This window comes from Melopsittacus undulatus, chromosome 16 (genome assembly GCF_012275295.1).
Source record: "Melopsittacus undulatus isolate bMelUnd1 chromosome 16, bMelUnd1.mat.Z, whole genome shotgun sequence".
Lineage (NCBI taxonomy): Eukaryota > Metazoa > Chordata > Aves > Psittaciformes > Psittaculidae > Melopsittacus > Melopsittacus undulatus.
Window position 1 is genome coordinate 6,042,785 of NC_047542.1, and position 14,622 is coordinate 6,057,406.

Genomic DNA, 14,622 nt, shown 5'->3' on the forward strand with positions numbered 1-14,622 from the left:
ATCCTAGGAGGGCCAGATGTCACCTCTGGACCCCGGAGATCTCATATGCGTTGCCCAGTGTAAGGGTGCTGTAGTCAGCTCTAAGGAGACCTTCACCTATCCAGCCTCCAAATTCAGTTCAAGCATTGACTCTCCTCATGGTCTAAAATGTGCTATCTCCAGATAGGAATTGGAACCCTTGAATGGACTTGAAACCAGGTTGGGATTCACCTGTTGAGGATTTGATGACCATGGTCCCATCTCGGCTATGTGGTTCTTGACCTGTAAACCCAGTTGCATTACCTGCCCTCTATTCCCAGCTGTGATAGCCCCTGCAGAGGCAGCTTTGGAGGCTTTCCTGCTTAGCACCCAATGGATGGGATGCAGTCATTTACCTCTGACTCAGCGTTTTCTTTTAGCCCACGAACCTAAATTGCTTCTAAATGACAGGATTGGCACAGCCCTGCTTCCTTTTCTTTTGGTTTCAACTTCTGAATGGTTCCGCATGTCCACATGGTTGTTTGTTGCTAAACTTTATATAAGGTGTGGTTTCCGATTCAGCTTGAAATATATCTATCTCACTACATGTAGCAGTACATTATATGTAATGTTAGTATTTCTGCTTGGATTCTTGATATTGCAATGGAATTCCTACTTTATTAAATGTATTTGATATGCTAGTAACTGTGTAAAACCTAACTTTCTTTTATGGTTGTGCTCTTCCTTTTTACAAGGCGCTAGATACAGGTAGTTTCGGATAATTACTGAGCTATGTTTGTATTGCTGATGTACTTAGGGGGTATGTAAAAATCATTTTAACAGAAGAAATAGCTATTTAAAGATTTAATACTAACTATATGGGAAAAGGGTCCATTGTGAAAACATAGTTTATCTTTGGATTCAATGTTTGTCTTTGGTTTTACAAAGTAGCTTGTATTTTAAGTATTTTCTACATAATATGGTAAAAATGTAGAACAATTGCAATGCATCAATAAAAAGGGTTAATTTTCTGTACTCTATTCCTATGGTCACTTTATCTATTGATGGGGTTTGGCAGATCCAGTCTGGAGCCAGCAGGGCTCAGGGTCCCTTGAGCTCCATGGATGGGAGGGAGCAGGGCTCAGGGGGGGGGATCAGGACCGTCTCAAGTGGAAGCAGTTCCCATCACCCTGCTCTGTGCTCATAGACGTGTTTGACCTTGCACATCTGATGGAGGTGCTGAGGGGGCTGAGCTGCTCTGTGGGCATCTGCTCCGGGTCCTGCTTGGGTTGGGGGGTGCCAAAAACGACTCCCTTGTGATTTGGGGGAGATCACAGAGGGCTGGGGGGGGGTCGGGTCCCTCTGGTGCTGCTGGAGCAGGGCTGCAGGGGGGGGTCTTACAGAGCACAGCAGAGGGGCAGGATCCCCTCCATGAGCTGTGCTCATGCTCTGGGGGTGCACCCAGCACACGGGGGGGTCTGGTGCTGGGTCCCTTCTGCAGACAATGGGCATCACAACAGTGTCACCCCCATTGCTGTCACCCCCATTGCTGTCACCCCCATTACTGTCACCCCCATTGCTGTCACTCCCATTGCTGTCACTCCCATTGCTGTCACCCCCATTGCTGTCACCCCCATTGCTGTCACCCCCATTGCTGTCACTCCTCCCTTTCCCACCTAAAAGTCCATTTGAACCCAAGAGCCAGGAGGGAATCTGGTGCTGGTGCTGTCCCCAGAGGCCATTGCCTTCCCTTGCTGCCCATGGATCCCCAGCATCCCACATCCCACATCCATCAGGATGCGATGGGGTTAATGTTACCCGGGGCTGGTCTTTGGGGAAAGGAGCAGCCTCTCCTCCCCTCTGCACATCTGGAGTCAATGAGGGATGTGGGAGGCCGGAGCATTCCTGAGCATTGACGTGGTGGAGGCTGCACTCTCTGCAGCCATGGGGCCCTGGCGCTGCCTGCTCCTGCTGCCGCTCCTGGCCCCGGCCCTACGAGCCCAGCAGCAGCAGTTCATGGAGTACGTGGAGCGGCGCCTCACCCTCCTCGAGGTAGGGCAGCCCCATTGCACCCCATGGCAGGGATCCCGTCCCCCTTAGCGGGGCTGGGAGCAGGCCTGGGGCGAGGAGGAGCTGGGATGGGGACAGAGCCTCTGTGGGGTGACCCAGTCCTCACATGGGAGCTTTGTGGGCACGGGAACGCTGTGGGATAGGTGGATCATTGGGGGGGAGGCGTCATGGGTCTGGGAACATCACCACTATGGGAGCATCATGGGTGCGGGAGCATCATGGGTGCAGGAGCATCAAAGGATGGGAGGTTGGAAAAGACCTTTAGTACCATCAAACCCAACTGTTACCCCAGGAGCAGGGCAGGATGGGACCCAGGGATGGGAGCACGAGGGTTGTGGTGCTGTGGGGCTCCGGGGGTGCAGTGCTTGGGATGGGCTGTGAGATGAGTCCTCCACCATTGGTCCCTTCCCTGCCCTAGGAGAGGATCTCCCAATGGTACGAGCAGAGCAGCCGCTACTCCTCAGAGCTGAGGGACTTCAAGAACCAGGTGCTGGGGATGCTGGAGACGGCTGAGAAGGAGCGGGAGGCTCTGCGGGCCGAGGCCGAGGCCGCAGCCGTGCGCATGGAGCGGCTGGAGCGGGAGGTGGATTACCTGGAGACACAGAACCCGGCACCCCCATGCCTGGAGGTGGACGAGGCGCTGATGGAGAAGCAGGTGGCTACAGCCAAGCAGAGGAAGAATGAGAAGTACAGCAAGGTCACAGGTGAGGCTGCCATGGGGTGTGGGGATGTGATCCCAGGTGCTGCTACCCCAGGTGTCCACAGCTCATCCATACCCTACCCTGCACTATGGAGGCAGCAGGGCAGCTCTGGGGTGTCTCTGACATCCCTGCATCCACCTGGAGCCCCAGGCTGCCCCATGGGGACAGGGCTGGGATGAGGGTTGTGGTGCACAAGGGGACTTGGTGATGCTGCCAGGGATGCGCAGCATGATTAAAGGAGTGAACAGCTCCTTATGAGGAGAGGCTGAGGGAGATGGGTCTGTTTAGCTTGGAGGAGACTGAGAGGTGACCGCATCAGTGTGTACAGATATGTAAAGGGTGGGTGTCAGGATGATGGAGCTAGGCTTTTTCCAGTGATATCCAGTGATAGGACAAGGAACAATGGGTGTAAACTGGAGCATAGGAGGTTCCATGTTAACATCAGGAAGAACTCCTTTACTGTGAGAGTGACAGAGCACTGGAACAGGTTGCCCAGGGGGGTTGTGGGGTCTCCTATGTTGGAGGTATTCAAGGCCCGGCTGGACAAGTTCCTGTGTGATGTACTCGAGGTTACCCTGCTCTTGCAGGGGGTTGGACTGGATGATCTTTTGGGGTCCCTTCCAACCCTTGGGATTCTGCTGCCAAGGGCTGGGCTGGGCTGGGGGACACAGCAGCACAGGAGCCATCCCTGCTATGGGGCTGGGTGGCTTCCAGGCTCTGAGCTCCCCTCTCTTGCAGACTGCAGTGACACCATCGGCAGCATCAGAGCCATGAAGATCCTGAAGCGCTTTGGGAGCTCCTCGGGGCTCTGGACCAAGGATGCTGCAGGGAGCACGGAGAAGATCTACGTCCTGGACGGCACCGCCAACGACACCGTCTACGTGTTCCCCCGCATGAGGGAGTTCACCCTGTTCTCAGCCACCCGCAAGGCCGCGCGCATCAAGCTGCCCTACCCCTGGGTGGGCACCGGGCACCTGGTCTATGACGGGCACCTCTACTACATCCGCCAGCAGGGCTCCTTCCAGGTGATCAAGTTCAACCTGGCCAACAAGACGGTGGTGGACAGCTCGGTGTTCCCGGCCGAGGAGCAGATCCCTGTCTTCGGCCTCTCCCCATTCACCTACATTGAGATGGCTGCGGACGAGGAAGGGCTTTGGGCCATCTACGCCACCAAGGAGGACGAGAAGAACATCTGCCTGGCCAAGCTGGACCCGTCCTCGCTGGACATCGAGCAGATGTGGGACACCCCCTGCCCAAGGGAGAACGCGGAAGGAGCCTTCGTGGTGTGTGGAGCCCTACATGTGGTGTACAACACGCGCCTGCCCAGCCGCTCCCGTGTGCAGTGTGTGTTCGATGTCAGTGGTACCTTGTCCCCCGATGATGCCTCCCTTGTCTACTTCCCCAAGCGCTATGGGTCCCACTCCAGCCTCAAGTACAGCCCCCGGGAGAGGCAGCTCTATGCCTGGGATGACGGATACCAGATCATCTACCGCATGGAGATGAAGAAGAAGCTGGAGCTCTGAGGTGTGCTGCACATCTGGACACCTCGCGCCCCACAGCACCGGATCCCGTCACTGTGACACGATGGATGCTGGGTACCCCCATGTGCATCTGTGCCCGGAGCACCCTGCAGGAACCCGCTCTTATTTAATGAGGTGTTCTTCTCTGTGATGTGATGAATAAAGGCCATGCAGCAAGCTGCAGGCACTGCTTGGGGGGATGCTGGAGCCAGGCTGCCGGAGCCTGGAGCTCCTCATTGCCCCACGGTCACCCCAAAAGACTCTTGCCAAGGTGAGGGTGCCCATGCGGGGCCAGCCAGAGCTGCAAGGCAGCTCCTCAGGTTGGGGGGCATTGGGCAGGGATTTAAGCTGCGTTTCAGGCCATCTCCTGCTGGATGAGCCTTGAGCATTGCCAAGGCTGCAGCCAGACCTGGGAGCAAAAGGAAAACTCCCTCATCCGAAAGGACAAAGGGAGGTTTGAATTGCAGCTGTGCAGGGCAAACACTGGGACCCCCCCCTTGGGAGGGCAGCTCTGGCCCTGCCATGGCTCAAGAGCCCCATCCCAGCATGAACCGGGGTGCAGGGGGGTGGATGGGGATGGGGACCCCCCCACCCTGCATCCCCCTTACCCGGCCCCGGGCGGTACTGGCGCTCCTCATAGGGGGTCTCTGTGTACTGCAGCAGCAGACGGATGGCATGGGCCAGCTGGGGGGAACCCCTCTTTAGCACTCCCCTTTAGCCCCCCCCTCCCCGTCCCCCCCACACTCACCCCACGGATATCCCAGTATCCCAGAGTCACCACCATGATGGCATCAGCTCCGCAGGGACACTGCTCACACCAGGAACAAGGAGCTGCCCCCTCAGCACCTCCCCTTTACCCTCCCCTCTGGCATCACCAGGGGCATCCTGCCAGGCACAGCACCAGCGCTGCCATTGGCACCAGGGGGTACCCCCATGGCCAAATCCCATCCATGGCTGGGGGGACACCAACCTGCAAGGCCACCCCTCATACACAATGAAATGCAGGTGTTTACTTAAATACTTTATTTCCATGCTGGGACGGGGCTGTTTGAACGGCTTTTCTTGGGTTTGAACGTTGATTCCATCATTCCCACCATGTATTCCCAAGGAGCATCAGCCACCAGCTCCACGGGTGGGGACAGGACCGGGATAGAGGGACACAGGGATGGGGTAATGTCACACAGGGAAGGAGGAGCCATTTGCAGCCCGATCTGGGCCACAGGCAGCTCCTGGAGCAGGGATGGAGTCACCCCAAGCCCTCTGCTTCCTCCCTGAGGAGGAGGAGGAGGATGGAGCATCCTCCACGGGCACCCTGTGTCCAGGTCTGGGTCCTTGGGGTGCTGCTGGCTCGTCCCCATGTCCCTATGGGGTGAGAAATGGACGGAGAGGGGCAGGCAACTAAAAAGCAGCAGGAACCGAGACCTGCTGCTGGGCTGGGTCCCCCCCACAGTGATCCCATGCCCAGCACTGGCATCCCAAGAGGTGAAGCCCGAGGCACCTCCTGTCACCTCATCCCTGTGCCACCAAGAGCAGGGACCAGCGCAATGAGGAGACACCAGTTAAAAACCCCACCAGGAACGGAGAGAACCCACCAAGGCCCTATTGGTGGCACCAGGGGGCACTGGGGACTGTCCCCATCCCCTTCCCATGGGCAGGAGGACGGCACCGGAGCCCTGGCAGAGGAGCATGGGTGACGGAGGGGACTCAGTGGGTGCCGAGGGTGGAGGTGATGGTCAGAGCATCCTCCTCCTGGATGGTCTCCAGCTCCGCGCTCTGCACGGCCTGTGTGATGAGGGTCAGCTCCTGGCACAGGGTCTCGAAGCGGTAACTGACACGGATATCGGGAACGTTGGTCCGACGGATGTCGTTGCCTTCGGGACCCTCCTTCAGGTAATGGGGACCCAACCAGTAGCTCTTCACCTGGGCACAGAGCAAGGAGGAGCTCCCGCATCTCTCGCACCCATGGGTGCTGGGATGGCTCCCGGGGGGATGGGGGTATCCCGGATACCTTGTGGGAGAAGCCGCTCATGAGGACACTGTTGCGGGCCAGCTCACACATGTCACAGGAGCTGAGCTTCCAGACCTGCGTGGCGATGCTGTACTCCTCCATCAGCGGCTCCTGGGGGGGGGCACAGCCTCAGCACCCACCCATGGGTGCCCCACAGAGAACATGGGGGTCCCCAGCATCTCCCTCCCTCCCTGGACCATCAGCATCAATAGAACGAACCAGGTTGGAAAAGACCTTTAAGAGCATCGAGTCCAACCTTTACCTTGGCACTGCCAAGGCCACCAAGCCCCCACCTTGCTCTTGGCCACCCCCAACTCTGTCCCATTGCCATGGCTCGGTTGGTGGCCACCCCACCGCTGGTTTTGGGGGGTTTGGTGGCCTGGACCCTCCCCTTGACCCCCTCACCTTGGTGAAGTGGAACTGGAGGGGGTCATCGGTGGACAGGGACACCATGAGCCCCCGCGACAGGTACTCGGGCAGGGGGTTGCGGTGGTAGCTGAGGAAGAGGCTGTTGTTGCTGAGCGGGGACATGGCGATGCCGATCTGCGCCAGGTAGTACAGGTACTGCAGGACGGGGGCCTGGGGAGGGGGGTACAGCTGGGTGAGGGGGGGTCACAGACACACACCCTGCGGTCCCCCCCATCCATGGCACCCGTCCCTGCCCACCTTGCGGAGCAACAAGCCATGGGAGATGTTCTCCGAGACCATGAAGCCCGAGACCAGGTGATGGATGGGCCCAGCCTCACCGCAGTGCGGGCGCAGGACGAAGGTGTGGAAGCCTCTCTTCCTGCAACGTGGGGTTCAGCATCAGCATCTGACCCCCCAGAGCATCCCAGGCCAGGCAGAGCTGCTGCAGAGCCCCGGGTGTCCCTACCGTCGGAGGTGGTTGAGCACCGTCATGTTGGCGTACATGTAGTACAGGTAGTAGGAGTAGGGTGGGTTGTCCTCCTCCACCCAATTGCCTGGCAAGGGGCTGTCCAGGTTGAAGATGTGATGCTCTGGTTTGGATTCATCATCCACGCTGTCGAAGCCGTCCACCTGCAGAGGGTACAACCCACAGTGGGACGGTGTCCCCTTCACTGGAGCTGGGCTTTGGGTGTCACTGGTGGCCCCATCCTGCCCCGGTGCAGGACACGGTGCTCACGTGCTCCAGGAAGAGGTGCAGCTCCGGGTGCTGGGCCGGGTGGATGGTGGCCTCATAGAGGGGCAGGAAGATGTTCTCCAGCATCTCCTGGAAGTTGGCCAACTGCTTCTTCGTGCGGTACACGTCACTGCAGGGGGACGGACCCTGCTGAGGGGCTCACCCCAAACCCCCCCAGCCATACAGGGGTGCCCTTGGTCTCCCCACCCAGCCCTGCTTGAAGGCATCTCCTGGTACTCACAAGAGCCGGGGGACCTGCACGAGCCAGCGGACGTTGTTGGAGTGCACGCGGTGGTTGACAGCCCAACGAGCCAGCTTGTCCCATTCATCCCGGGAGCGGCCGTAGATGGAGAGCCGCAGCTCCGCGTTCTGGTACTTGCTCTCCTCCAGGTCCGACATCACCTCCTGCCGGGTGTAACGTCACCCCTTGGCCACCACCGAGGGGGAGGAGGGACAGGCGGAGCGCTCCTCACCTTGATGATGTGGGCAAAGTACTTGCCCGAGACGCGGTTGTCTGTCTTGATGAAGATCTCCCGCAGGATGGACTCACCAATGGGGTTGTACTTGGCGTTGAACTTGTCGAAGCGGTGGAAGGTGTTGCGGTCCTGGCACGGAGGACACGGACGTGAGACCCCAGAGCCACCACAACAACACCCTCAGCATCACCCATCCCATCCCTGCAGGAGGTGGGGTGTTCCCCCCCCCAACCCTGTACCGCGTGGACATCCAGCGTGTCCACACTCAGGTCATAGGCAGTGAGGTTCATGGTCTCGAAGACCTCCTTGAGCGTCTGCTCCTTGCCCTTCTCCACATGGACAATCTCATCCAGGTGCTTCTTCATTGCCCTCTTGATGAAGCGCAGGAGATGCTTCTGGTTCATGCAGGACGAGGCGTGGATGTGGGTGTCCACCTGGGTGGGCAGAGGGGGTGCTGAGCCCTCGGAGCCCCCCAGTGCCCCCAGCCCACAGCAGGAGCCCCAAGTACCTTGCGGATGTTGTAGAAGTCCCGGTGAGGAACCTTCTTCTGCGCCGCCAGCTCCTTCATCTCATTGAGCAGGACGTGCATCTGGAACTTGGAGCTCAGGTACTGCAGCCGCCGGTAGCAGAAGGATTTGCTGCCCGAGCAGGGATGGGGATGTCACAGAGGGAGAGCATCCGGCCCCGAGAGGCTGGTGCCCACCAGGGTGAGGGGTACACGGCTCTGGGACCCCACTCCATGTGCATGGACACAGGAGCTGCTCCAGGATCATGGGGCACAGACACCACATCCTCTGGTGCTGTTCCCAGAGTTCTGGCCCTCCCCAAGACACCCCTATGGTGGGATCCCCCCTGGACACCTCCATAGTGGGACCCCCCCAGGACACCTCCATAGTGGGACCCCCCCCTGGACACCTCCATGGTGGGATCCCCCAAGACACCTCCATAATGGGACCCCCCAGGACACCTCCATGGTGGGACCCCCCAAGACACCTCCATAATGGGACCCCCCAGGACACCTCCATGGTGGGACCCCCCAGGACACCTTCATAGTGGGACCCCCCAGGACACCTCCATGGTGGGACCCCCCAGGACACCTCCATGGTGGGATCCCCCCTGGACACCTCTATGGTGGGATCCTTCTCCTTACATGGGCCCATTGATGATCAAAGCCATGAGGAAGTTCATGTCAGCGATGAACTCCTGCAGGTCAGGGTATGGCAGATCCAGCTCCGTGCTCCTGGGGGGACAGAGGGGGGGCCATGGTCCAAGGTCACCCATCAGAGTCCCCCCAGGAGCGAGCTCCTGCCCATGTCGGACACCCACTTGTCAGTGAGGTCCTGCTTGGTGTAGACATGCACCACCCCATCCACCATCTTCAGCCCGAAGCCCAGGTCAGCCGGCATGGTCTTGGGGTCCCACATCTCATAGGGGTGCTGCTCAGCGAACGGGGGGTGCACGGGGGCATCTGCAGCCAAGAGACACCCAACCAGACATGGGTGATGGGATGGATCCACCAAAGCCCCTCCAGCATCCCCATCCCATTGTGAGGACCACCCAGCACCTATCCCAGCATGAAGACCCCTCCGAGAACCCATCCCACCATGACGACCCCTTCAACACCCATCCCAGTGTGAACACCCCCCTAGCACCTATCACAGTATGAAGACCCCCCCAGCACCCATCCCACCACAAAGACCCCCCAGCACCCACCCCACCATAAAGAACCCCCCAGCACCCATCCCACCACAAACACCCCCCCAGCACCCATCCCACCATAAAGATCCCCCCAGCACCCACCCCACCATAAAGAACCCCCCAGCACCCATCCCACCACAAACACCCCCCAGCACCCATCCCACCATAAAGACCCCCCCAGCACCCATCCCACCACAAAGACCCCCCCAGCACCCACCCCACCATAAAGACCCCCCCAGCACCCATCCCACCATAAAGACCCCCCCAGCACCCATCCCACCACAAACAACCCCCCAGCACCCATCCCACCACAAACATCCCCCCAGCACCCATCCCACCACAAAGACCCCCCCAGCACCCATCCCACCATGACCCCCCCCCCCCCATCCCACACTCACCGGCAGCCACGGGGGTCTCGGGCACCTCCTCATAGCCTCGTGTCTCCAGGGGTTTCTCGGACAGCTCCTGCAGGTACCTGGCTGTGGTCTTGCAGAAGCTCTGCAGGGACAGCCCCATGTACTTCTCCCGCAGGAACAGAGCCTTCACCACACTCTTGGCCGCATCCAGAAGGTCCGTGAAGGGCACCTGAGGAGCAGGGCACCCATCAACCCCCAGCCCCACGGTGGTTGTTGATGCCAGACCTTCCCCAGGCACCGGTTGGGGTCTGGGGGGGCTCTCACCCCACATTTCTCCTCCCCGGAGATGGTGACCCGTTGGAACTCCCGCTCCAGCAGCGCCTCCCGCTCCTTGGGGACGTGGTCCCCCACGTCCTCGTTCTGCTCCTTGAAGAGCCTGTGGGCAGGGATGCTGTGGCACAGGCTGACCCCATCCCGGCATCCCCATGGAGCACCCACCCCATGGCCCCGCAGCAGTGATGCTGTCCCCAAGCGATGCCACCGCTGGCTTTGGGCAGTTGAGTGCCACTGATGGTGGCACTGACCCCCCCCACCCCAAAACACATCCCTGGGGCCCACATGAGCACAACGGGGGGGGACAGAGAACGCAAGAACTCGTGACAGAGACAACTCCCAAGCGGAGACAGGAGGGATGGGGACATCCTGCACCACCAACGGGGCCGGGACCACCCCCGGTACCCCCAAACCCCCCCCCCATGGGGACGGCCGGGGGGGGACGGTGGCCGCGTGCGTGCTGGGGCCATGGGGACCCCGACACTCACTGCAAGTCCGCGGCACTGTCAACTTTCAGGAAGTCCTGTTTGGCTCTGAGCAAAATGTCGGGCTCAAGCCTGGGGACAAGAGGATGCGGTGGGGACGCGGTGGGGGAACGGGGACCACAGACACCCCCAATGAACAACCACACAGGAACCAGCAGAGCCACACGGAGAAGGGGACAGGCAGCGGACAGGAGGACACGGGGGTCTGGCCCCGGCCCATGGAGGGGAGGGGAAGGGGGGGGGGGGTGAGCAGGGACCCCCCCTCGGGGCTCACTTGACGTCCTGGCTGATCTGGCGCTCCAGGCGCTGGCGTCGCTCCTCCAGCTGCTCAATGGGGCTCTCCTCGGGGAACTCATAGGGAGCTGAACGCATCTCACTGTCAGCCAGGGAGCGACAGAAGAGCTCCTGCGGAGAGAGGAGGGATGGAGGGGACAGGAAGGGAAGGGAAGGGAAGGGAAGGGAAGGGAAGGGGAAAGGGAAGGGGAAAGGGAAGGGGAAGAGAGAAAAGGGAGAGGAGAAGAGAGGAGAAGGAAGAGAAAGAAGGGAAGAGGGAAGAGAGAAGGGAAAGGAAAGAAGAAGAGAGAGGAGAGGAGAGAGAAGAAGAAAAGAGAAAGAGAAAGAGAGAGAAGAAGAGAAGAAGAGAAGAGAAGAGAAGAGAAGAGAAGAGAAGAGAAGAGAAGAGAAGAGAAGAGAAGAGAAGAGAAGAGAAGAGGAGGAAGGAGGAGGAAGGCAGAAGGAGCCCCCCCGCCCCCCCCCCCCCCCCCCGGGGACGTGCGGAGCTCCAGGCCCGGACCCACCTCTGCGATCTCCTTGCATTTGCCGTCCATGGACGTGCGCAGATCCACCGGGAAGTGCTTCAGGCAGTGGGAAGGCCCCGGCAGGGACCGAGCTGCCTGCAGGGGCCGGGAGCCGGGACCAGCCCGCAGCTCTGCAATGGGGCAGGAAGGGGTTAACAGCCCCGAGGCAGCTCCAGGGCAGGGGGGTCCCCCCTGTGCCCCCCCTATAATGAATGAGGAGCTCAGGATGGGGTCAGAACCCCCCCATTGGGGGGGCAGGATGTTGGGGTCCCCCCATCACACACAACCCCCCTCTCTCAGGGCTGCTCCATCCCCCCCATCAAATCATCCTTCTGCCCCCCCAATCCAGCAGGAAAAGCACCACTGGGGGGGGGTCACCCCCCAAAACAAACCCCATCACCCTGACCCCCCTGAGGTTGAATTGAGGCACCACTGAGAGCCCAGACCAGCATGGGGGGGGGGTGAACCTGGCCTCCTGCCCCCCCCCCCCCAGCACCCATTGTTGAGGTCTGGAGTGGGGAAACTGAGGCACGACCCCACCATGGTGGGTGCTCACTGGGACGTGCCCATCACCCTATGACACCCACCCAGGACATGCATCACCCCATGTGCCACCCCAGCAGCACCCCAAACCACACCCCCACCCCGGAACGGGACCACCTCACCTACCCCATGCCACCATCACCCTGTGCCACTGGAGACCAGTGCAACCAGTGCCCTGGTGCCACCATCACTCAGTGCCACCATAACCTGGTGCCACCATCACCCTGTGCTATCATCAACCGGTGCCACCATCACCCTGTGCTATCATCAACTGGTGCCACCATCACCCAGTGCCATCATCAACTGGTGCCACCATCGCTCAGTGCCACCACCTGGTGCCACCAGACCCCTCCCAGCACCACGCTGCCAGCCACAACCACCGTACGATGCCAATCGGCGTTGCCCCCCCCCTCAAACCCACCCCCCTCACCCCAGGGTCCCTCCTCTTCCTCCCCCCCCCCCCAAGCACACAGCACCCGCTGCGCCACCGCTGCACCGCAGAACCCCCCCCCCCATCACCCCCATTGCCGGAGCTTGGGGGGGGGCGATACCTCAACACCCATCAGTGGAGCAGCCCGGACACCGCGGTGATGGTCACACACACCCCATAGCACCCACCCCATAGCCCCATCATCAGCGGGGAGCACCCCCCCCCCTCCCCCCCCCGCTCCTGGTCTCACCTGCGGGGTTGGGGGTCTGGAGGCTGCCCCGTTTCTTGAAGGGGCACTTGGCCGGGGTGGCCGAGGCCATGTTGGGGGGTTGGGGGGGGCTGTGGGGCCGGTGGTGGCTATGGGGGCTCCCGTCGGGGGGGGGCGGCGCTGGTTGATGATTGATGCGCGGGGGAGGCCCTGGACCAAAGTCCCCCCGCGGAGCGCGGCCGGAAGCCGGGATGAGGAAGAGGATGGGGCGGGAGGAGGATGTGGCGCTGAGGGAGCGGGAGGAGGAGGAGGAAGGAGCAGGAACGAGGCTCCTGCCTGTGCCGCCCGCACCGACCCCCCCCGCACACACCGATGGTGCCGCTCCCCCCCCCCCCCATCCCGTTACCCGAGCGGCAGCGGCACCGCCAACAATGGGGTGTCCCCCCCCCCGAGGGCACCGGGTGTTGGCACCCCCCGGCACGGGGGGGACCGGAGGGTGTCACCGGCAGCAGCGCAGCAACATTGACCCGTTAGACACTGACCCCCCCATTACACACACTGCACCCCCCATCAGACAGTGACCCCCCCCTTACACACTGCACCCCCACATTACACACTGCACCCTCCCATCAGACACTGCACCCCCCATTAGATATTGCACCCCCCATCAGACATTGCACCCCCCCTTCAGACACTGAACCCCCATATTATATATTGCACCCCCCATTATATATTGCACCCCCCCTTTAGCTTGTCCCTACCTGTGCTGGTCGCTCCCAGTGCTGTGGCCCCGAGCACTGGGGGGGTGCTGGGGGGTGCCAGGAGCTCCCATCCGAGTCCCTGTTCCCCCCCGGAGCAGTGGGAACACCCCCGGCCAAGGCCCCCAAGGCTGGGGGGGGGTCACACACACAGCTCTGGGCTATGGACAAAGCCATGGCCCCCCCCGTGCCCCCCTGGGACACTGGAGCAGGGTCTGGTTTGTTAATTGGAGCCTTCATTAGCGCCAGGGTCATTAGAGGCTCACATGGGGCTTTGTGTCCCATCAAAGGGACACTGGGGACAGGGTGTCCCAGTGCCCCATGGCTGGGGGGACACAGGATGGGGGACAGAGGACACCAATGAGGGGACATCGAGACCCCATTGGGGCGCAGTGATTTAGGGCACCCCTGAACCTGAACACCCTTGGGGGGGGGGGTCCCACATCCCCACTGCAGTGACACCCAAACCAGTCCCGGCAGGACATGGGGGGGACAATGGGGTGCGGGGGGACCCTGTTGGATGGGTGCTGGGCTGGGGGGGGGCACTGAGCTCATAGGGGGAGGAGGAAGAAGGCTGAGCAGGATCCCATTAAAGAGCTTAGGCAGTGGGAGGGCGATGGATGGCACCCATGGGTGCTCATTACCCCAGTAACTAACTTATTCCCCCCCCGGACACCCCCTAGTGCCATGTCCCCCTTGTCAGCAGCACCCAGGGGACCCCCAGCTCCCAGCCATGTCCCCCTGTCACCCCCAAGGGACCCCCCCTAGCTTGTGGGGTGGGTGGACACAAGCAGGAGGTGACCCCATCCCTGATGCCAACCAACCCATGGGGGGACACAAGGCATGGACATGGGGGTCCTCCAACCCCATGGGACGCAGGGTGTCCCCATGGCGAGGGGGGGTCTCACTACCTGTGTCTGCCCCCCCTTATCTAACCCTGTGGCACCTCCCCGAGATGCTCCATTGGTTTTTCCCCTGAGCCCTAATCTTTGCCATCTTGGGCTAAGTGGATTTCCTGGGTCACATGGTGAGATAAAAGGTCCCCAAATCCCAAGCTCCAAACAGATCAGGTTATCCATGGGGCGTTAGAGGAGAGCCCTTTGGGAGCTGCTGCTCGGGGACACCCCAACGCCAGCCTCT

General features: G+C 60.8%; 2 protein-coding genes across 4 annotated transcripts; one reads left to right on the plus strand and one right to left on the minus strand.

Annotated features, from left to right (window-relative positions):
• Positions 1-1,832: 1,832 nt before the first annotated feature.
• Positions 1,833-4,442, plus strand: OLFML3 (olfactomedin like 3). The gene is made up of 3 exons (XM_005140908.3): positions 1,833-2,010; positions 2,447-2,732; positions 3,468-4,442. Exons 1-3 carry the CDS (start codon positions 1,843-1,845, stop codon positions 4,250-4,252), a joined length of 1,239 nt encoding a protein of 412 aa, XP_005140965.2. The 5' UTR covers positions 1,833-1,842; the 3' UTR covers positions 4,253-4,442.
• Positions 4,443-5,257: 815 nt separating this feature from the next.
• Positions 5,258-12,942, minus strand: AMPD2 (adenosine monophosphate deaminase 2). 3 transcript variants are annotated; one of them, XM_034069904.1, is made up of 18 exons: positions 12,767-12,942; positions 11,544-11,674; positions 11,021-11,151; positions 10,750-10,818; positions 10,253-10,364; positions 9,971-10,157; positions 9,201-9,342; positions 9,025-9,114; positions 8,383-8,512; positions 8,114-8,308; positions 7,872-8,003; positions 7,640-7,803; positions 7,402-7,528; positions 7,132-7,295; positions 6,924-7,044; positions 6,663-6,836; positions 6,258-6,368; positions 5,954-6,169 (listed from the first exon to the last, which is right to left on the minus strand). In XM_034069904.1, the coding sequence occupies exons 1-18, from the start codon at positions 12,834-12,836 to the stop codon at positions 5,954-5,956; spliced, it is 2,466 nt and encodes an 821-aa protein (XP_033925795.1). In that variant the 5' UTR covers positions 12,837-12,942. The 3 variants fall into 3 exon arrangements, with proteins under 3 accessions (XP_033925796.1, XP_033925795.1, XP_033925797.1); XM_034069905.1 differs by lacking the exon at positions 12,767-12,942 and having other exon boundaries at positions 5,258-6,169; XM_034069906.1 differs by lacking the exon at positions 10,750-10,818.
• Between the last annotated feature and the right edge of the window lie 1,680 nt (positions 12,943-14,622).